At 40.3% G+C, this 23348-nt stretch overlaps 2 protein-coding genes across 2 annotated transcripts; both read right to left on the bottom strand.

Moving 5' to 3' along the window:
• Positions 1–9595: 9595 nt before the first annotated feature.
• macc1 (MET transcriptional regulator MACC1) lies at positions 9596–17046 on the bottom strand. The gene is made up of 5 exons (XM_058084087.2): positions 16936–17046; positions 14856–15029; positions 12748–14768; positions 11407–11595; positions 9596–10295 (listed from the first exon to the last, which is right to left on the bottom strand). The coding sequence occupies exons 2-5, from the start codon at positions 14968–14970 to the stop codon at positions 10092–10094; spliced, it is 2529 nt and encodes an 842-aa protein (XP_057940070.2). The 5' UTR covers positions 14971–15029; positions 16936–17046; the 3' UTR covers positions 9596–10091.
• Positions 17047–19275: 2229 nt separating this feature from the next.
• sp8b (sp8 transcription factor b) lies at positions 19276–22762 on the bottom strand. The gene is made up of 2 exons (XM_058084088.2): positions 22681–22762; positions 19276–22374 (listed from the first exon to the last, which is right to left on the bottom strand). The coding sequence occupies exons 1-2, from the start codon at positions 22699–22701 to the stop codon at positions 21049–21051; spliced, it is 1347 nt and encodes a 448-aa protein (XP_057940071.2). The 5' UTR covers positions 22702–22762; the 3' UTR covers positions 19276–21048.
• Between the last annotated feature and the right edge of the window lie 586 nt (positions 22763–23348).

The following is a 23348-nucleotide window of genomic DNA, read 5'->3' as shown; positions in this document are numbered from 1 at the left end:
CAATTTAGAGTTGCTAATTAACCTAGCATGTTTTTAGAATGTGGGAGGAAACCGGAGTACCCGGAAAAAAAACCCACGCATACACGGGAAGAACATGCAAACTCCACACAGAGATAGCAGAGGGTGGAATCAAACTCAGGTGTCCTAGCTGTGTGGCCCGTGCACTAACCACTCGTCCACCGTGCAGTTCAGTTCAGTGTTGGTTATGACGTACCCCCCATTACTGTATCTATAGTGCACCTTATCAAAGTGATGAGTTTAATGTCAGTGGTACTTTCCGCTAACCACAAGTACATTGAAGTTCTGTCTGAAGGAGAGAGGAGGTCAAACAGAGTGCTCCAGCTGCATATGAGGATGAATAGCATACGGGGGGGGTGATGGGCAGAGGTGTGGGGAGGGGTGTCAGGACCTGGGGAGTGATCATGGCGGAGGAGGGTGTCCCATCCCCGGCCAAGAACAACACAGAAGCAGTGCATAGGATCCCGCTGACTTCTATATTAAACAGCGAGGAATCTTATCTTCCATCTTTTTTTTTTTTATCAAGTCCGTCAGAGGTGTTCAAAACCCGACGCACGGATGGAAACGATGCGACACCGATGCCCCTCTGAACTGCAGCTGTGCTCTCATCTCTGCTCACCTTTGCTCATCCCGGAGTGTCAGTTGGAGGCGACCTCTTCCACAATGGGCTACCTTCTCCAGCTATGTTGTTTTTGGAACAGGAACCCTTCAGTCTTGCTTGTTCTCCCTCTTGGTTGACAGAAATTAGCTAAGACTTCCTCCAAGAGATTTACCCCCCACCCTTTTACCCCGTGGTCTCAGCTGATTGTAGATTTTGGTGTATTTGCTCTGAGGGGTTTTATTTGTTTGGACTCATCACTGAGGAAGTGGTGCAGTCTCCCAGATGGGGATTTTCACCGAAGCTTCACATCATTCTGCTTATATTCTTATAATATTTCCCATATAACTTAGGACTTTAGGAGTATATTTCATTTGTACCAGGTTCTGTCCCCGTCATAAAACCTTTTATTAACTGTACTGACACCGTTTACAGTTATTTTTAAAACGTGAGCCCAGGATTCAAGGACTTCAAGGGAGGTGCGGTAGCTTGAGAAAATTGTATAATATTCATATTCATATTCATTCATTTTCTACCACTTATCCTCACAAGGGTCGCAGGGGTGCTGGAGCCTATCCCAGCTGTCTAAATAGTCAAAATAGGTGTGTCCCAATGACTTGCATTGTTAGCTAGCTCATATTAATTAGTTTTCTTCTGTTATAATGCACAGAAAAGTCCATTCATTCATTTTCTACTGGTCGCGTCGGTGTTGGAGCCTATCCCAGCTGTCTTCAGGCAAGAGGCGGGGTATAGTAGTGTTTTCAGATTCGGTAGTGTTTACAATCATCAAAATAGGGCAAGATACTGCAATGATTACATGTTATCATCCGTTTATATGTTAATGTATGATCACAGCATGGATATCAGACGATGCAACGTTGTTAGAGGTTTTTTTTTACAGGTCTTTATAGTCAAAATAGGTGTGTCCAAATGACGTGCATTGTTAGCTAGCTCATATTAATTAGTTTTCTTCTGTTATAATGCACAGAAAAGTCCAATGAAAAAATTCATTCATTCATTCATATTCTACCGCTTATCCTCACAAGGGTCGCAGGAGGTGCTGGAGCCTATCCCAGCTGTCTTCATGCAAGAGGCGGGGTACACCCTGGACTGGTGGCCAGCCAATCAGAGGGCACATATAGACAAACAACCATTCACACTCACATTCATACCTATGGACAATTTGGAGTTGCTAATTAACCTAGCATGTTTTTGGAATGTGGGAGGAAACTGGAGCATGCAAACTCCAGACAGAGTTGGCCGAGGGTGGAATTGAACTTGGGTCTCCTTAGCTGTGAGGCTTGCGCACTAACCACTCGTCTACCATGCAGCCTGTGTTATTATTATGATGACTAAATTCATGTTTTTGAGCTGCAAGAAAAGCCTGTTGTTCTGGCGATCAAGTCAGGTCGAACAATCACTGACACCTAGTGACCAATATAGAATACTACATTCACAATTTGAATGTATTTTAGTTGGCTTTGACAGTTTTATGCTTCAAAATACTCAATTTAGGCCAGAAATATATACAATTTCCTTAAAGATAATTTTTTTTTCTTCGGGCAAGAGGCGGGGTACACCCTGGACTGGTGGCCAGCCAATCACAGGGCACATATAGACAAACAACCATTCACACTCACATTCATACCTATGGACAATTTGGAGTCGCTAATTAACCTAGCATGTTTTTGGAATGTGGGAGGAAACCGGAGTACCCGGAGAAAACCCACGCATGCACGGGGAGAACATGCAAACGCCACACAAAAATGATAATATTCATATATTCATGCTAAAAGCAAAAATGGTCGATTTTATGTCCACTGACCAGGGGTGTCACAGTGGGGGGGAACTACCACTGTAGCTAAGTAGCTAAGTAGCTAAATATCCAATGTGGAAAGTGAAACGAATGCCTGCATGGTGGCGTTGTGTTTTCTTCTTTGGGCCAGTGGTGGGATTCGAGTGGAGTGGGGCCCAGAGTTACGAACCTAATACGGCAACCGGATTGTCTCAATCTCGTGATGAAAGCCGATTTTATCCACTCTTCAAAATACAGCGGATCGACAGCTGATCCCGATTTTGAACATCTGTAAAATTCCTAATGAGTAATATGTTGTTTAACAATATCTGACAGCAGTGCCCCCGTCCCATAGAGGTTGGGAAAGGGGGGCATGGTGGCTATGAACGTTTAACATGTATTATTGCTGTGCTCATTATCAGAATGTGGAATCCTTCCCATTCTGCATTCCCAGCCCTTCTCCATCTGTTTTGTACATCATCGGTGGACTGGGAGTGTCACGGTTGGTATATCAGACCTGTCAGCAGCCACGCTCTCAACACATCCCCCCCCTCCCAACACCATTATGGGACACCTGACTAAACTTACCACTTACCGCTACATAGGATGAGCACAATTAAAATAAGGTTTAATGTGCCTTAAAGCAATGATTCATATTTATGTCTTGACGGTTGTCATCTGTACAGCGGAACTCAAAGTCCCAAAAGTGGACTTCGACATATTTTTTGTACCATTAACCCTTAACTGAATACCAGTGACACACGGCTCCCCAATCCCATAAATTGACGTTCTCCTCTGATTTTGGATCAACATTTGTAATAGGATTGTTTTGTAATTTGATTTGATTTAGCCACGAGACCTCACGTTCATTTTATTAATCCTATACCGCTTTTGTCCTCATTAGAGTCGTGGGGGTAAGAGATGAGGTACACCCTGGACTGGTGGCCAGCCAATCACAGGGCACATATAGACAAACAACCATTCACACTCACATTCATACCTATGGACAATTTGGAGTCGCTAATTAACCTAGCATGTTTTTGGAATGTGGGAGGAAACCGGAGTACCCGGAAAAAAAAAAAACACGCATGCACGGGGAGAACATGCAAACTCCACACAGAGATGCCCGAGGGTGGGATTGAACCCTGGTCTCCTAGCTGTGAGGTCTACACGCTAACCACTTGACTGCCGTGCTGCCCTTAAAGAGGAACTATTATGCTAATTTTCCGAACCTTTGTATTGATTTGTCGACCCCTAAAGAGCAGCTACATACAATAACCAGCTCAGAAAACTTTGTAGATCTTCCAGAATCTGCACCTATTCCAGCTGTAGTTGTGCTTCGGCGGGTTCCCTAACTCCGCTGTGATTGGTCACATGTGCAAACTGCTTCCTAACCATTCACCTGCCCGAGGAGGAACACTCATTGTCGCAGACACTTTGTCAGAGGCACCGCTAGTGCTGTGAAGCTCAGGAGAACCGGGACGTGTGACCACTGCCTCCAACCTTGCCTGCCAGAGGAGGAGCACTCATTGCCGCAGACACTTTGTCAGAGGCACCGCTAGTGCTGTGAAGCTCAGGAGAACCGGGACATGTGACCACTGCCTCCAACCTCACCTGTCCGAGGAGGAGCACTCATTGTCAGATACACTTTGTCAGAAGCACCGCTAGTGCTGTGGAGCTCAGGAGAACCGAGACATGGACCGCTGCCTCCAATCTCGCCTGCCCGAGGAGGAGCACTCATTGTCGCAGACACTTTGTCAGAAGCACCGCTAGTGCTGTGGAGCTCAGGAGAACCGGGACATGTGACCACTGCCTCCAACCTTGCCTGCCAGAGGAGGAGCACTCATTGTCAGACACACTTTGTCAGAGGTAGCGCTGGTGCCGTGGAGCTCAGAAGTCGGACGCGAGGGGAGCCGTGTTTACGAACTGCAGACAATCTTGGCAAAAAATCGGTAGTGGAAATGTGGTCATTACACGTTTTTTTTTGTGGTGCTATCGTGTTCCAGACAGTTAGCGCTGTGGTTATTTCAAACATCAGTGGACGCACAGCGTGTGGCTTCAGCAACTGTTTGGCGAATATTCCGTGTTCATGTTCACAAAAACAGTCCCCTGTAAAATTCAGTTGACGGATGAAAATATTTTTCTCTTGCTCCGATAACCTGAGCTTGCCTCGTAAACCTTGCCTCAAGTGTATCACGCCTATAGCCACGCCCATAAGGAACCCAGCTCCTCTGTGACATCACAAAGGAACAGTTTTGCAACGCCCTCTAAAACCGAGTGTTTGGAGCCATCCCAAACTTCTTTCAGGGCTAACTTCCAAATGGGCAAATCTGAAACTTTGGCATCGTTTAACACGAGAATACAAGATTAATTACCCCCCCCCAAAAAAAACAAAAAAAAAAACTTGACTTTATACTGTAGCATCATAAAATTCATCTTCTTTGAGGCCGAATGGTGGAAAATGTGAGAGTAAAGCGAAGCGTCCAAGGATGTAGATTACGCACAAAGCTGCTCGAAACACTGCCAAAACACTTCACGTTGTCTTTTTTTTTTTTTTTTTTTTTCTTTCCTTAGTGAGTCATTTGGTAATGGAGCTTCCTCCTTCCCAGCGGTGGTCAAGGGAAGAGGCTCCAAGCAGGCTGTTACTCAGACGAAAGGCATGGAACACCTTGTAACGCCACAAATATGCTGCTTCAAAAATTGCCAACATAATATACGTACTACTGTCAACTTCAGCCGTTAGTTTATATTCGTTGTTGCGTTGATGACCACTTTGTTTATTAAGGCTAGCATTAGTTGAAATTGCTGTTGTTTTACTCTACAATCACAGTGACTCAATACCCACTGATAAATGACGTGCTGTCTTGTAAACTCCTGTTGTTTTTTTTTACCCTGACTTTCCTAATTAGCCAACAGTCTCAGCTTTCACATCATCCATTACTAAATTATTAGGGTGTAAAGCGAAAAAAGGGATGGGTTGAGGGGGGGGGGTGTGTGTGTTGTGGTAGGAGTCACCATCATGGCCTCCGCAGTGAGCATAAATCAGCAGGCTAATAAATTGAAAGCCAAATGACTTCTTGCCCCCCAGCATATATCATGGAATCATGATCATGAAGCGTCGTACACCCAAGGGGGACAGAGGAATGCTTCTGTTCAAACAAGTGATTTGTGGGGGGGGGGGCTCCCGTGCTTGTTGGCTGCATACCTACACAAACTTCTACGCTCACTTCAGGGCTGGTCGAGATGCAAATATTAAGGTATCGATCCGATGCCAAGTAAATACAGGTCAGTATTGCTGATACCGATATCGATACTTTTCAATTTTTAATTTGATTTTTTTTTATTTCAAACAGAATCACACACAAGACAACAAAGATATGTATTAATCAGGAACAATTATTTATTATTATTATTATATTAATTAATATATTTATATTATATTATTTTTAAATGATTATTTTATAGTATTATTTTTTAATTTTATTTTTATTTTATTCCCTCAATTTGTATACAAGATAACTATAAAAATATAACAATAAGAACAACATAAAAGCAACAAAAATCACACAAATATTTAGTAACTTATTTAACTTTATTTGCTGTGTTTTGTATTATTCAATTCATGCAGCAAATCTTAATTATGGAACTTTAAAGTTGCTGTTATCAATGCATTATTAATACTCTTAATGTGGTTTTTATATCAATTTAGACAATATTATTAACAGCTTGCATACGGTCCTTGGTAATTTGGGTTTTGTTGGTACAATTGCGTCGCCTACTGGCTGGAAACTGTCACGACATCTTTAGGTTATTTTTTAATGTTGGCCAAAGTAACAAAAACATATTAAAATCATATTAACTTAATAATATTACAGTGTGCTGCTAGGACTATATTTAACCAATCAACTTGTTAAATTTGGGACTATAATTGCAGATAAAATAATAATCTGGTCGGTGGGACAGGGTCGAACGCAACGAAAGGAAGGCGGAACCTTTATATGAAGGTCGTGTTGCGCTCGGCTACCTTTTCTACCTGGACAAACCCCGGAAGTGAAGGAAAAAGGCGGGCAATTTCGATTCTTCACTGCGGCCACCACGTCTAAAACATCGATTGTCAGGTCAGTATAAAAAAAGTAATGACAACCAGTTGTTGCCCAGTAAATAATGTCTGAATGTGATCATTTTCGGCTAAGCATTTTGAACTCAGGTTTGTACTCAATAGGTTTGTCATTAAGGTGAGTGTTCAAGCAAATGAACCCTTTTTCTTAACAGTTCTGTGAACTGGTTATGTCTTTCAATAACGCTCTCACATTTAAATAAAACTTATTACACATATGCTGATTTGGTTTTAATTCATAACAAGTCAAAGAACTGTAAAAACACAAATAACCCAACCCTTTCTTGTGTATTTACAGTTTTACAGCTTCATAGTTGAAATTGGTATATCTCAATGACAGCATTGTATGCTAGCTCAAATTAACTAATTTTCTCGTGTTATAATGCACAGAAAAGGGAAAGAAATGTGTTCATGGTTCACATAAGTATTGTGAATGATGGGCAAAATTCCGCCCAAAAAAGTGCAGTACCCCTTTAACACGTCATAATGTCTGTGTAGCTTGTCGTTATAACTCCATGCAGTAGATGACATCATAGTGATTGACTTCTTAACACACCTCATACACACCTGGTTTGCCAGAGAATAAGAAGATGTTGCAGGAGAGTTTGGTTTTGCCAGCTTAACAACATATTTGGTGAGTATCTAGACCAGGGGTGGGCAAACTTTTTGACTCGTGGGCCGCATTGATATGACAAAATTTACGGGGGGGCAGACTATATATTTTACACGTAACAGTCCACCTGGTATTATTGTATCTGTAAAATTGTCATGCAATCTGCTATTATTATTTATTATTTTATATTTATATTTAACTATTTTAAAAATAATAAAATATTATAATAATTACAATAAAATCAAAATAATTATATTATTATTATGTAAAATATGCAAATATAACTAATATTATATATAATTACTATAATAATTAGCATTAATATAATAATTATAATAATCATAATAGTTCTAATAATAATTATAATAATCTAATAATAATAATTATTATTATTATGTGCTTGTGTCCCTTTTTTCAGGAGCACTTTGTAAACAACAGACCATGTCAAAAAACGAAATTGATAAAACCATCAAAAGGTTGGCTCAGGCCATGATGCCGGGTTGTATGTTGAGTTTAAATGAAATACTTTGGAAAGATTGGGCGGGCTGTATTCAAACACTTGGCGGGCCGGATGTGGCCCCCGGGCCGTAGTTTGCCCACCCCTGATCTAGACCCACTTTAGGTTCATTCATTTTCTACTGCTTATCTCACAAAAAATATATTATGGGGACATGACCTCAAATCACTGGCAGGCGGCTCTGTCTTCTATGTGACACTACCCCCCCCCCCAAAAAAAAGAAGCAACAAAGGGAAGCTAATTTGTATTTCTGAATGTATTTGTTTAGCTTTTCATGGTTTGTCATACATTTTTGTCATCTGGTTCTTTTCACTAAATGTGTAGCCATTTAAAGATTTAGCTCTTCTAAATATTAATGGAACTTAAACACTACACCCAAGGCAGGTACATCTTACAGCAACTACGTTTCACAGATGTTTTAGTGTCACATTTATTTCCATGAAGACTGAGAGCATGTAATTTTCTTTTGTGACCTGGAGCCGGAGCATAGCTCGCAGACTCGTCAACATCCGTGACATGCGTGTGTTAGTATGTTTGTGTTTGCGAGTTAACAACAAGATAGCGTAGTTCTTCCTTGCAAATGCGCAACGATGAGCCAATTCAAGAAACAATACAAGCAGTTGATGTTTGCTAAATACAAGGATGAAGAGTCTTGAACCAGTCATGATGTGCTTTATACGTATATCACTATATTGACACTTACTATGGTACCCATTATGTCATTGGATGGTCATATCACCTTGTACTTTGGTACGTGACAAAAATAAATAAATAAAATAATAAAAAAAATAACAATAAAAAACTTAAATTATATTAGGAAAGCAGGAAGTGAACAAATGTAACAGTTACTAAATTACAATTACTGCATTTCAGTATGTGGAATCAAACTATGGAATGGATTGAGTAAGACCCTCAAACAATGCACAACGATGAGCCAATTCAAGAAACAATACAAGCAGTTGATGTTTGCTAAATACAAGGATGAAGAGTCTTGAACCAGTCATGATGTGCTATATATACATATCACTATATTGACACTATGGTACACATTATGTTATTGTATGGTCATATCACCTTGTAATTTGGTACGTGACAAAAAAAAACCCAAACAAACTTAAATTGTATTAGGAAAGCAGGAAGTGAACAAATGTAACAGTTACTGATTGTAAAAGTACCAGATGGAGGGGTAGGATTTAATAAGCTTTGCTTCTTCCTACTCCTTTTGGACATGTGGAACTGTGAACTGATTATGTGATGCATTCAATTGTAATCTGATGCATGTTCAAATCAAATAAAACCATTACCATTATTATTGATGCATTGTTTGAGGGCCTTACTGAATCCATTCCATATTTTGATTCCACATACTGAAATGCAGTAACTGTAATTCAGTAACTGTTACATTTGTTCACTTCCTGCTTTCCTACTATAATTAAATTTTTTGTTCGAAATTTTTATAATTTTTTTTGTTTTGTTTACCAAATATGTTTTCCAAACTAACAAGGCTCTATCTACTATCAATGCACGTATTAATACCAGCATTATTAATAATTGGCAGTGTAGTTCAAGCGAAACCTTCCTGTTCCTTCTCCATTTTATGTCTGTCCGGTGTATTCAAAGGGTGAGTAGTCTTACTTTGTAGTTTTATTGCACAGTGGTTAATATCTTTTTATACAAGTTGTGCATCAGGGGATGCTTGTGGCACCAGGGTGTCTGGGATTGAACTTTTGGAGATTGAATCAGTTGGCTCTGTAATGTAGCCCTCTATACATTCCAGATCTATTTATGTTAGCCTCAGGCGTCTTTATTCAGCTTAAGTAAATTCAAAGTGTTCAGCATTGTCTGAAACACGAAAAAAAAAAAAAAACACTGTTAGCAAAGACAAATGTGAGAAAAATCTCAGTCAGACGTCATTCGTTTCAACGATACTTTCTCAATTTCAAACCACATTATTTATTACAGTTCATATATGTACTAAATATAACACTTCAATTCAGTATAGAACATTACAAACTTGTATGGCACCACTCTAAACAACGATCCATATTACAGTGAAGTATAAAATAATTTACCATGTCTATAAAATAATAAAATATCAGTCCAATATATTTCATTACAATTAAAAAAAAATCAGTAAATTGTCATTTTACAAGAGCTTTTAGGAAAATAGTGTATAAAAGTTGAAGGCAGTCAGTTTATCAGCAACATGATTAGTTTTTCACATTTTTTTTGGTGTTGACTTCTATTATTAAAAAGGCTCAAATTGTCTACAAAGTACATTTGAGTAGCAAAATATAATGCATTAATTAAGAAGTAATGACTACCTTCATCATTCATTTCTCAGATCTCACAGCTGCAGTTTAGAAGAAAGACTTCAGTCCCATCTTAAAAACACTTATGCTTATTTCCCATGGAAGTGCACCAACATTTTTCTTAGGTCTTTGGGAATGCCGAGGCCCGAAAGACATCGAGGCAATTCACCGTGATGAGAGCGCCGGTCAGCTGTCTCCACTGTCTGGCGACGGGGTTCTTCATCTTATCTAGAATCAGGTGGAGATCCTGAATCATGTCTTTGTAACCGGATCCGTAACGCTGACTCCAGGAGAACAGGAAGTCGTAGGCAGGTTTCCACATTAACTGAAACAGACGGTCGTAAACGTTTAAGGCAATGCGTTGAGAAGAAATCAACAGATTTATTGTAACGTGTAGTCAATTTTAAGCACCAACCGTCATAATGACACCATTTCCCAGCATGCACCACGCTCAAAGGCCACTAATGTACCGTAGTGACCAAATATATGTTCGAGTACATACTATAAAGGATACATTTATTAGCTCCTCAACAATTGTTGTGGCTTCATCAGTCCAAGTCACTAGTCTGTGTGCATGTGAGTGATAGGAAGAAAAGCTGTGACTCAGTCAGAGTGAAGTTACTTGGCACAACTTAGTGGTTGGCATGCGACCCTAATGAGCACAAGCGGTAAAGAAAATAAATGAAAGAAGGAATGACTTTTCTAGCAAAAGTTGATCCAAAATCGGAGAACGTCAAAGTCAAGCTAGCAGGAAGGTTTAGTTGTGCCTAAAAAAAAAAATCAATATCATTCATTAATTTTCTACTACTTGTCCTCATGAGGGTCGTGGGGGGTGCTGGAGCCTATCCCAGCTGTCTTTGGGCAAGAGGCCAGTCCGGGGTACACCCTGGACTGGTGGCCAGCCAATCATAGGGCACATATAGACAAACAACCATTCACACTCACATTCATACCTATAGACAATTTGGAGTCGCTAATTAACCTAGCATGTTTTTGGAATGTGGGAGGAGATGGCAGAGATGGCCGAGGGTGGGATTGAACTCAGGTCCCCTAGCTGTGAGGCCCGCGCGCTAACCACTCGACCACTGTGCAGCCCTGCTTTGTTTGTTTAAAACTGAAATTTTACGTTTTTACGTTTACGTTCTGCTGAATACTAAAGATGGGAAAAAAAGTCAAAACGGAAACATGAGTCCAATCTTTCTATTGGTATGTTCCATATTTATATAGCCTTACAAAACAATATTCTGTGAACTTGGAAAAATCAGTCAAAAACGGCTAGTGTGAGTCCAATTGTTTTCTTAATGTATTTTTAATGACGATATCCTTCGCATCCGATTAGCTTCCTACTACACGGAAACAGAAACTGGAAGTCATGTTGTCTGTTGACTCTTCATAATTTTCAAAGAAAACATTTTAAAACGACTAGACCAACTAACCTGAGGCCCAACTTCTCCAGTCTTCCCTCTGTGTGGCGCCTCATAGGCAGCTATCTGAGCGCTGGTCAGTTTTCCCACTTTTTCAGCAAGTTCCCGCCATCGAATCCCCAGCTCCACAGCAGTGGATAGGATGACTGTATTCTGAATCAGCTGGGCCACAAGATAGATGCTGTCCATCTTTAACAGGCCCTTGAAAGACAGAAACAAACAATAAGCTAGCGATACAAGACTTGGTATGTAGGAAGAGTTTGTATGAAGTCTTGTTTGACAACAAAATCTTCACTCGCTAAATTTACTGCAAAAAAGGTCAGTAAGGATAATTCATAATGCCGCCTACAGAGAACATACTAACTCCTTATTTCTAAAATCACAATTACTTAAACTTGCTGATATAGTTCATCTTCAAACAGATAAAATAATGCATAAGGCTAAAAATAACCAATTAGCTAAAAATGCCATCCAATACTTCTCTACAAGAGAGGAGAAATATGATCTCAGGGAAGAACTACATTTGAAACACTTCTATGCTAGGACGACGTTAAAAAGCCATAGCATGAGAAAAATAAATAAATTACAAAAAAATAAATACATTTTATGAAAAAAAAAAATTAAATTATATAGAATAAAATTATATTGAATAAAATTAAATTATATAGAATTATATTATATTGTATAGAATCATATCATCATCATTATATTGTATAGAATCATATCATCCATCATATTAGAATGGTCATATCACCTCGTACTTCGGTACGTGACAAAAATAAATAAAAAATTACAAAAAATAAATACATTTTATGAAAAAAATATATATATTAAATTGTATTATATAGATTTAAATTATATTATATTGTATAGAATCATATCATCATCATTATATTATATTAGAATGGTCATATCACCTCGTACTTCGGTACATGACAAAATAAATAAAAAATTACAAAAAATAAATACATTTTATGAAAATATATATATTAAATTATATAGAATAAAATTAAATTATATAGCATTAAATTATATTATATAGAATCATATCATCATCATTATATTATATTAGAATGGTCATATCACCTCCTACTTCGGTACGTGACAAAAAAAACCCTTAAACTATATTAGGAAAGCAGGAAGTGAACAAATGTAACAGTTACTGATTGTAAAAGTACCAGATGGAGGGGTAGGATTTAATAAGCTTTGCTTCTTCCTACTCCTTTTGTACATGTGGAACTGTGAACTGATTATGTGATGCATTCAATTGTAATCTGATACATGTTCAAATGAAATAATATCATTACCATTACAAAAAGGTGTTCTTCAAGCATGAGTCATTTATCTACTTACAACCATGAGCTCGTGAAGGAATTTCTTCCCGCTTTTTTCGGCATGGCAGTCTTCCTTCAGCTTTTCCAAGACGCATGCCACCTTATCAGATTCTGTTTCAGCAAACCTACGAGTGATGGTGTCCAGCGATAGATTCTTATAACCTAAAGCGTCTGCAAAACTTCTCCAGCTAGTCACGTGTTCTGTGACCAGCGTCTGGATAGCGGAGTACATATACGTAAGCTTCTTAAAAGGCATTGTCATGTTGTCCAGGAGCGTCTCTGTGGTCACGTGAATGCCGGTAAAGTCAATGACTTGATCGGACGTAATGAGCTTGATGTTTTTGCAGTGGACTAAACCAGTCCTGCCTCGGAGGAATCCAATGTACCATTCCTTTCCTCTTGAATTCCCCACGGATCTAACGGTCTGCTTGGATAGGAGAGCCACTGTATCCCCCTTGAAGTACTCCAGTAGGTAATCCACACGTGGTTGACGGAGAACTGACTTCAGGGCCACGCCGTACCATTTTAGGTTCACAGGTCTGTCATTAAATTTGGGTAGATCTGGAATTTGTTCCTCGGGAATATGGGAATTTCCAGATATTTCAGCTTCTCTTTTTCTACTTATTTGCTTTGAAAGTCGTTTTTCACATCGTACCGGTGCCACAGCAGGAGAAGAGACCCGGAATTGAGTAACATTTAAAGAGTTGGACTCCGCCACTTGCAGCTCCGCCTGAAAAGACGTCATGTCTTTGCTGTTTTTGCACAATAAGCCAACCGGTAGATGCAAAACCGAGCCGATTTTCAGTTGACTTTGCCTGACTTCTTTCACTTTGTCCTCATGTTGGATTTGAAATTTGGAGCCTACGAGGCTAACGGTGATAAACAGGTCACGCAGGTTGTCGGTTCCAAAGCGATGCATTCCCCAGAGCTGCAGCACCAGTGGAGGCAGATGCTTGTTTCCTCTGCAGATATCCGAAAAGGGAAGCTTCGGCGGTACGTCCTCGTGACAGCACACCACTATTACAACCTTAAAAGACGGATGGATGTACCTGGGGCCGTAAACGGCAACCGTGATTTGGCGGTGAAGGTAATCCCAGACCGATGTCGCCGGAGACTGGATAGCGGAGGCTTCAGCGACTGCTATCACGTAAAAATGCGTCTTCAAGTGCTGGAGTTTCATGTGCATCGTGTTTTTTAAAACATGGCAGTCGTCTACGCTGATATAAGGTCCTTCTCGTTTGCTAGACAAAAGTCCAATCACGGTGGTCATAACCTGGCTTAAGGGGTCACTCCGCACCTCTCCGGATAACTTAATCCTTAGGGAAATCATACCCTTTGTGTTGATATTACTAAGCACCACTTCCAGAAGTGGACTCATTGTGGTTGTGTAGTTGTTGTTGAGTCCAGGAGGGGGTTCTAGCATCGCTTTCAGTGTTACTTCCTGTACTTCACCTTGAGGAACATGTCCCTCTGGGAAATGAATACTGATTTCAGAGTCTGGCAGCCGAACCGAGCCTCCGGAATGGCCGATCTTGCAGATGACTTGAAAATCTGTCGCTTGAGTCTGAGCCCATCCAGGACTTTGGCTCATCAGGTTCAGGTCCAAGCACGAACGGGTTAACTGCCTGTGGCTCAGCCAAGCCATTTTATAGGCTTCTCTGTCATTTTTTAGCCACTCGAAATCAGGATTTAGGACGGGCTGGGGTGGTTTGAAGCTGTTCACCCTCTTTGGTACCTTTCGTTCAAATTCCTCCAGAATGTCAGTGGCGCTCCTCCATCTCCCAGATCTGTTGTTGGCTTTATTTTTCTTTTCCAGAAAGCTTCCCATATTGCCCTCATCCGAGGATGTGCTAATGTTGTCTGCGTTGTCTGTTTCCAGTTTTACAGTCCTTGGGAATGTCTTGGAAGTGTTGGAAATAAGCTTTTCCGTGTTGTTATGGACAATATCATCTAAGAAAGGATTAGATCCAGACAGTTTGTTCCAAAAGGGGTTTTTTGTTGACTTGTCATAGTTCTGTATCCCCTGAGACACGTTTCCACCTATTAAAGAAGTCATACATTTATCAGTAACTGCGTAATAAACCATGTTAAATTGTATTGCTTACAATTTTTAAAGATTATTTTTACCTTTCGGAATTTCACCACACAATGTGTTTTCATCCAGATCAATCAGCGTACCCTCCGACCTGCTTCGAACCAGACTTCCCTTATGAGGGAAGCAGGTTTCTCTTCCAGTTGCCATATTTTCAACTGTAAATGCTAAAGACGACAGGAAATCATCTTAAACGTCTTCCCGAAGTTCTGAAAGAGAAACAGACAAGCAGCATTGACGGCACTGTTTATCACTTTTTAATGAAGTAATAATTGCAGTTATGTAGTTGACTATGGCTTATTATTCATTCATCAAAGAGCTATCTGGGTGGCAGTGTCGTGCCGTGGGGTTCATGAAATGTGCAACTTCAGTGATTTTTACTTAAGAACGTGTTAAAAATGACATACAGAAAATACATTAATAACAGTTCCATGGACAGACAACATTTATTTAGTTTTTATTTTATTTAGTTTTATTTAGTTTTTATTTAGTTTAATTTTTTTTGCCTCCCATGATTGTGCGTCACAAGTAATAATTCAACAATGTTTATAATGGTTATTTTTGCCCTGCATCATGATGCAAAGAGCTGGTTGTCATATTTCACCCACAGTATTCGGTTCAATTCCAAAAACCATTTGGGGGGCCAATTTAATGTCATTAAAAATTAATTCATTCATTCATTTTCTACCGCTTTTTTCTCACGAGGGTCGCGAGGGGTGCTGGAGCCCATCCCAGCTGTCTTCGGGCGAGAGGCGTGGTACACCCTGGACTGGTGGCCAGCCAATCACAGGGCACATATAGACAAACAACCATTCACACTCGCATTCATACCTATGGACAATTTGGAGTCGCCTATTAACCTAGCATGTTTTTGGAATGTGGCAGGAAACCGGAGGGCAGGGTGGAATTGAACCAGTTTGCATTTTTTCTCCCACATTCCAAAAACATGCTAGGTTAATTAGCGATTCCAAATTGTCCATAGGTATGAATGTGAGTGTGAATGGTTGTTTGTCTATATGTGCCCTGTGATTGGCTGGCCACCAGTCCAGGGTGTACCCCGCCTCTTGCCCGAAGACAGCTGGGATAGGCTCCAGCATCCCCCACGATCCCAAAATTTGCGTGACACATATTATTGAAGTGGGGCTGCACGGTGTGGTTAGCGCGCAGGCCTCACAGCTAGGAGACCCGAGTTCAATCCCACTCTCAGTCATCTCTGTGTGTAGTTTTCCACGTGTATGCGTGGATGCGTGGGTTTTCTCCGGGTACTCCGGTTTCCTCCCACATTCCAAAAACATGCTAGGTTAATTAGCGACTCCAAATTGTCCATAGGTATGAATGTGAGTGTGAATGGTTGTTTGTCTATATGTGCCCTGTGATTGGCTGGCAGATACAAAACTAGTAAATAAATAGCAATCAACATAATATAATGTCTTATACTTCTAATTTGTAGAAATAATCATCATTAGTCACAATAGTACTATAATCCTCGGAGCTATGACCCTACAATACCCAATTTCTAAGACTGTTTACATATGGCAACAACAAACCACCGCCATTATAATCCACTGTTCAAGTTATTGTTGCGTCAAAAGCGTTTGTTTTTCAATACAGTGAACCTTTTGTGTGTCTTGCATGGAAAAACGGTGCTCACACGGAATAGTAGCCCGAGCCTTCAATCTGTCACTTGTTAGGTTCAAACCCCATTCATGACCTGTCACAGTGATTCAGTCATTGATAATGTGCTTTCTTTTTTTTACACCAGTGCACAAAAACAGGTTCGTCTTGTCAGGCTTATGAAACACTTCTCTGTGCCAATCTTGTTGTGATACAAAGTACTACTGTGACTCTCTAGTTTACAAAAAAAAAATACTAAAATCTGATACTTTTAATAGTAACACACTTGAATAATACATGATATCATCATAGTTGAAATCAGAGCAGCACAGATGTAGTCAATGTAAAGATAAGCTGAGCTACACTGACGTGGGTATCACTGTCACAACAGGTGTGTGTGTGCACTGGTTACACATTAATGACGCGTTAGCTAAACCGGCGCTTCCGGTGGTGACAATAAGTGTACAAAAATGATGGAATCGAATAAAAACCAGCTCTCACCGTCTTCATTGGGGATGTTTTGTAGGTTTGTCCACTCACACCGTCAGTAAAGGAGACAGACGCTCATCCGCCTCCGCGCATTGTTTGAAGTGGGGCAGAGCAACTCGGCTGGGAGGAGGGGCTATGGCTAGTTACGATAAGACACTACAACTCCCACAATGCACTTCTGTGTTTACGCACGAGCGGTTACGACACCTGAAACCGAGCGGCGGTTTCGACCCCAGAAAGATAAGCAGTAGCGTGAGGGATTTGGATGGCAAAAAGTAAATTTATCTGGCAATAAAAGAAGAAAGAAACTAATAATTGGCTTATATTTTACGTTTACAAGAAAATACAACGAAACAAAGAGTGCTAATCTAGTAGCCTCTACCATGGCTTATTGATTTTACCTTTTGGCTGAAGAGCAGTGTTAGCTGATCAAACTTAAGCTATCAGAGAGGTTAACTGGAGTTAATCACATCAAGGACTGATGTCATGTCAGCTGATTAACCATTTACCCTGAAGGTTGTTTCATGAAACAGTTGCTACTATACTGCTACTCACTGTATGACCTAAACATCTAATCATTTTGTATTTAAACATTAAACATTTGAATTCTTCTGTCACTTCCCCCGCAAAATGCAGCAACAAAGCAGTTTTATTTAAATAAAGGCAAATTCGTAACACTTATAGGTGCATTTTTGTTGATAGCAAACATTAATATTGTCTTTTATTTTGAAGGCTCATATTGACATTCCGCTTCCGGTACCTTGCTGACATTTGGCGGTAGGCCCGCAATGCTATTGCCATTATTATGCTGTGTTCACGTCCTGCTTCCGTTAATACGTCATTTGTACAGTATTTTGTTGATTAAGCTATGAGTACAAGTACAAAATCTATTATAAGTCATTATAAGCCTTTATTTTTGGACTATTGTGTCGGTTTTTATCTTTAAAAATAAATTCCATAAACTAAAATGTCATATACTTCTGAAGCTAGCTTTTTAGTGATGTATACTAATGTGTGATAATGATGTCATTACATATTTTAGCCACTGAGTGGCGCCGTTTCTCTACCCTTCAGTTCGAATGGCTGTTTTCAAGCTAATAAGCACACTTTTATTTTGATACAAGCTGATATTTCATTATTTGGGTTTTTTTCACTCATGATTTTGACTGCTGAGGCACCGCATGTCACAATATGTACTAAAAATTTCAAAAACTGCAACCTTGTCAGAGTTGGTGCGACTTGTTTTGATTGACACTCCATCCAGTGGTACTGCTCTTGGTCGCTTTAACCACAAAACAGAGTCCATTTATCACAAGTGTGGCAACAAGTCTGATTTTCTTCTGTTGACTTGATTGAATTTCAACACAAGTGTGAAGGGATTGCACTTTCTTATTACAGTTGGTCAAGTCAGTGTGGCCTCTTTCTGTTCTTCATCCATGATGGTCAAGCTCGGCTCTCTTATATATATCGTGTTTCTCCTCTTCCGTTCAAGTGAAGTGGCCGCAAAGCCGCTATTCAAGATACTTCAAATGCAATTACTGTCATGGTGTGGAGTAAATTGAACAAGAGGTTACATACAGCCACAACTGTGATGCATTTGCAGACCATTCACTTTGGTGTGAATGTAACTTAAATGTGAGAGTGCTAATTGTACTAATGATGTTTTGTTATTCTCAGGTGTGTCTTGCAGATGTATTCGCTGCACCTTCAAGCAAAGGCCAGGAAGAAACCCCAAGTTCTTATGTAAGTATTGCACACAAGGTCATTATAACTTTATTTATATATAGAATTGTTTAAAAGTCACTGTCCAAAGTGCTGAACAGGAGCAAAATTGGAAACTCTTTCATTAAAACTGGGGGAAATAGATATTGCATAGATATCATTTTAAAGTATTCAAGGAGTTTTTTTTTTGCTTAACATGGATGCCAGTGTAATATTTGAACACTAGAGGGCGCTGAGAGGTTGTGCAGTATATGTTGAAACCGAGCCTCACCAAAGTTTACGGTTTGTTCTCCGAGAGCTTCAAATGATCCAATAAAAAATAATTTTGTGCAAATAAAAATACATATTTAACACATATCTTGATCGTTTCCAGTCTGGGAGAAAACATTTTGATGCTATTTTTGTAGATTTTCCGCAAAACTTCATCGATTTGACTTGATTGCTGTGAAATGATGAACATGATTTCCAATAGAACACTTTCTTCTATAGTTATAGTGCAAAAAAAATAATAAAAAATCTCCACTTCTACAGGTCATATCAGTCAATAAAAGGCTTTAGAAATATTAAAGTTAAACACCCCCAAAATTCCCCACTTTTGGAAATATTTGTTAAAAATCATCACAACAATGTGTGTATGTATCAAAAATGAACAAAATAACTATTATATGACATTATTCCAAATTATATCACATTGGGTAATATGTAAAATATAATGGAAAAGTTGGCAATGAGCTCATCCTTGAAGGAACGTTCACGTTCAACAGGAAAAAAACACCTTCATAATAAAAAAAAAACTTAATTCTATCCTAAATTGCAATATTGTATTTTATTATATGTATTACCCTTCATACTTGATTTAATTCAATGAATGATCATTTTCAAAGAAGGCCCAGTTGATGGCCTTCACATAAAACTCTAAAAATGCCATAAATTCCTTACACTGAAATAACATCTTTATCATCAGCAAAAAAATAAAAAAAAATAAAAAATGTTTAACCGACCCAACAAATTTGAGTTTGAGTCCATAGTGACTTTATTGAGTGGCTCACATAAAAAGCCATTCTCATGAGGAGGAAACAAAACAAAACAAAACAAAAAAAAAAGATATCATTGTAAAATTAAAATCACTTTACAACATGCTTACTTAAATAAAATAAAAAAAATTATAACAACAGCAGGTAAACAGTAACTCATTTCCAAAGTTTACAAATAAATTCAAAAAGTGCGCCTAATGATATAGACCCCTACATACAAGAAAAGTCGTGGTTAAATATAGAACTCCCCCACAAATACGTTTTCATATCATGTCAAAGCAACAAAAAAAAAAGTACATCTCCGTATATTTTCAAATATTTACTAGAGTCCATATACAACTAGAAATAGCTATACAAAAAAATCGTCTCCTGGACAAATACATTACTCACTTTTTTTTTGACATTAGGGCGTATATTCTAAGCTACACGTTTTAATATTTACAGAACATTTTTTGCCGTAATATCAGAAAACTATACCAACTTGTGGACTGGACAGAAAGTGTGTGTGTGTGTGTGTGTGTGTGTGTGTGTGTGATCCAACATGATCACGTCCATAACAAAAAGCATCTTATCATTTGACTCCATTTATTCCATATACCGAGTGTCCATCATCCATCCATCCATCCGTCCATACATCTCCATTGCTCGGTAATAAAGTGCCAGAGTTCGTTCTCCTATGAACTGTATAATATTCCAAAAAAATACCAACAAATGGTGCCCTTTTTTTTTTTTTTTTTTTTTTTTTTTTGTAGTGCTCTTACAACTTTTGACCACTTTTACACCTACAGGAATTATTTCTATTGTGGAACAGCAACAGCATGACCTCTTTTTCTTTATATCAAAATAACATGATGCGTTATGTATTATGAAAACACTGTAAATCCTTACCAAAAAAATATAACAGTACAGGCCTGTTTTCTGAATGAACATGAATAAAATATGTCCACTGTTATGGACATATTTCTTCAACCAAACGAATTTATGGAGTAAAATAACCCTAACTGTAAAATTATTAAAGTTATTAAATGACATAAATAATGGGTGTACTGTACCTTTAAAAAAAATCACAAGCCTATTTTATCAATGAGTGGAGCCTTTATGCATACACTGATATCCTTTACAAATAAAAATCCCTGTTGTTGACAAAATGTATATAGGACACATTTATTATATTTGGAAAAAAATGTCACGTGACACCCCAATGAAAATGATGCATATGATAAGAAAAGTGCATCCACTGTATGTCCTTATTGAGAAATGTATAGTAGACACTCATCATGGAGCCTTTATATGCATACAGTACAGTATGTCCGCCGCCATTTTTCTTACCAAACTTGTATTTCTCGGGGGTTCACACGCTTTCCGGAGTTTACAGGCCGTTCATGCCGACACCCTGGCTCGTCTCCGCCGGGTGCAACAGGTCCGGGGAGTGGCACGGCGGGCTCCCCGGCGCGCTGTGCTCGCTGTCGGTATCGCTCCCTCTCTTGCCTCCGCTGCCCCCGGAGCCTGAACCGGCGGACCCCCCGGCGCTGTGAGTCTTTACGTGCTTACTCAGGTGATCGCTCCGCATGAACCTCTTGTTGCACACCGGGCAGGCGAACCTCTTCTCCCCGGTGTGAGTGCGCAAGTGTCGCTGGAGCTCGTCCGAGCGCGTGAACCTCTTGCCGCAAAAGAGCCAGTTGCACACGAACGGTCTCTCGCCGGTGTGCCACCGCAAGTGCGCCTTGAGGTGCGACGTTTTGCCGTACACTTTCCCGCAGCCGGGGATGTGGCAGCTGTGGAGGCCCTTCCTCCGGAGGCTGGCGCCGGCCGGTCCGAGTCTCTCCGCCTCCTGGCAGTTGGGACAGTCGCAGGTAGCTCTGCCGGAGTAGCGCCTGGCGGATGACCTCGGAGACCCCGCTAAAGTGGAGGGCGGACCCCCTGAGAGCATGGTGCCCCCTGCACCTGTCAACGGAGAGGGGCTTGTGTCCGGGTAAGAGGAGAGAACCGGTTTGAAACCGTCCATCAGGTGCTGGCCGGTGGTCAACAGGTGAGGAGAGGGATTCGAACTAAAGGCCGAGTGGCTTAAAGTGGAATAATCAGAATTATATCCGCCCAGAGGAGAATGCAAGGACGTCTGGAGTCCGCCGGAATGTAGGGATGCTCCGTTCGGGTTTTGCACGTCAATCCACCCGGCCCCCACGTCCCACCAAGCGGATGCCCCTGTGGTTCCCACCTCTCCCGCGGGGATACCGGGATGAGAGGACTTGAACCAGGACTCGTACGGGTGCGCCACGCTCATCCTGGGATAGATGCCCTGCAGGCTGTCCACGGACGTGTGCACCTTGGAGATGAACACCGGCTGGTGACTCGACTCCTGGGAGCTGTTCGACACGGAGGCTTGGAACACGGAGTAGTCGTTTCCAAAGTGGGACCCGGACGAGGCGCCGGACGTGAGGGAAAAGGCGCTGGAGCCCGTGGAGCCGTTGGAGGCGAAGGTGTCCGAGATCCCCGAGCCGTTTCGGGACACCCCGAAACCGGACAGTCCGGAGCCCAGGCTGCAGCTGCTCGCTGCGGCTCTCTTCCACGGGTGGAAGCCTTTGCCGAACGACGTGGAATTATCCGAAATGGTAGACGGCGAAGGGCTCGGACTCCCGATTTTGTTGCATGTTGCCGCTAACATGGCTAAAGGAGTCGATCCCAACCTCGGCTCCTCCTTGAGGGACAGAAAACACGCAAGTTAGTGGCCGGGGTTCACTTTTTTTTTCCACGCTGCGAATAATAAAAAAACATTTCATCCAATACACACAACTCTTAATCTCGATCCTCCTACCTGGATAAACTTTTACAAGCAAAATACTTTTTGCGCACCAACTTCTATCCCATCAAATGAAAATAGAAGCTAAACAAACTTTTCCACGCAGATTTTAAAGTTGAATCCCCCTCCACGCACGCAGAGAGAAGCAGCCAGTGACAAGAACTAATTGAAGCAGTAAGAAAGTCCTTTTTTTAGGAGACTCACCCCTAGAAGTGAAGTTGCCATCACACACAAAAAAACACAGCCCTCCTCTGAGGATCTTTTTATATTTATGAATCCGAGCAGTGTTTTTTTTTTTTTTTTTTTTTTTAGAGGTGTGCAATACAATGATGCGTTCCGCCCATTCTTCCACGGTTGTGGGCTCCTCTCTTGGCTTTGAAGTGGCTCTGTGACACGGGCATCCAATCAGGGGCTCCGGCGCGCCGCGCGGCTAGCCGCACGGCCCTTCGTGAGGTCATCAATAGACAGGGATCTCCACCCCCACGTAAGCCGCCCCCTCCATAATAAAAGACAGCGGAAGGAAGGTAAAGTTAAATGAGAGTGAATAAGGAGGGAGGAATGGTGGTGGTGGGGGGAGGGGGGGTAGTTATTGAACATTTTTTACTGAACATCACCTTCCATAAATTAAAAAAAAGTACAAAAAGTTGTCAATTTTAATAATAGGAAATGTACTTTTTAATCCAATTTCTATTTATTTTTATTTATTATTTATTATTAGTTTATTATTATTAATTTATTATTAATTTATATATTTTTTTATTATTTTATTTTTGTTATTATATATTTTTATCCTGTTTGCAAGCATTTTCCTGTTTAATATAACTTAATATACACAAACTCTTAGCCGGTGTATACAAAAGCTGCTTTGTTCC

The sequence above is a fragment of the Doryrhamphus excisus genome, linkage group LG17 (genome assembly GCF_037039965.1).
Source record: "Doryrhamphus excisus strain RoL-2023G ecotype Guam linkage group LG17, RoL_Dexc_Guam_v1.1, whole genome shotgun sequence".
In the NCBI taxonomy this organism is placed as follows: domain Eukaryota; kingdom Metazoa; phylum Chordata; class Actinopteri; order Syngnathiformes; family Syngnathidae; genus Doryrhamphus; species Doryrhamphus excisus.
The sequence above is the reverse complement of the archived record's forward strand: the minus strand, read 5'-3'. Positions and strand labels throughout refer to the sequence as shown.

Excerpts from the sequence above, each read along its gene's own strand:
- macc1 (XM_058084087.2), bottom strand. The coding sequence starts at position 14,970 with ATGGCAACTGGAAGAGAAACCTGCTTCCCTCATAAGGGAAGTCTGGTT. Across the intron at positions 11,596-12,747 it reads TCCTTCACGAGCTCATGGTT|GGCCTGTTAAAGATGGACAG; the intron begins GTAAGTAGATAA and ends CTGTCTTTCAAG. Across the intron at positions 10,296-11,406 it reads CTGGAGAAGTTGGGCCTCAG|TTAATGTGGAAACCTGCCTA; the intron begins GTTAGTTGGTCT and ends CGTCTGTTTCAG.
- sp8b (XM_058084088.2), bottom strand. The coding sequence starts at position 22,701 with ATGGCAACTTCACTTCTAGGG. Across the intron at positions 22,375-22,680 it reads TGGCAACTTCACTTCTAGGG|GAGGAGCCGAGGTTGGGATC; the intron begins GTGAGTCTCCTA and ends CTGTCCCTCAAG.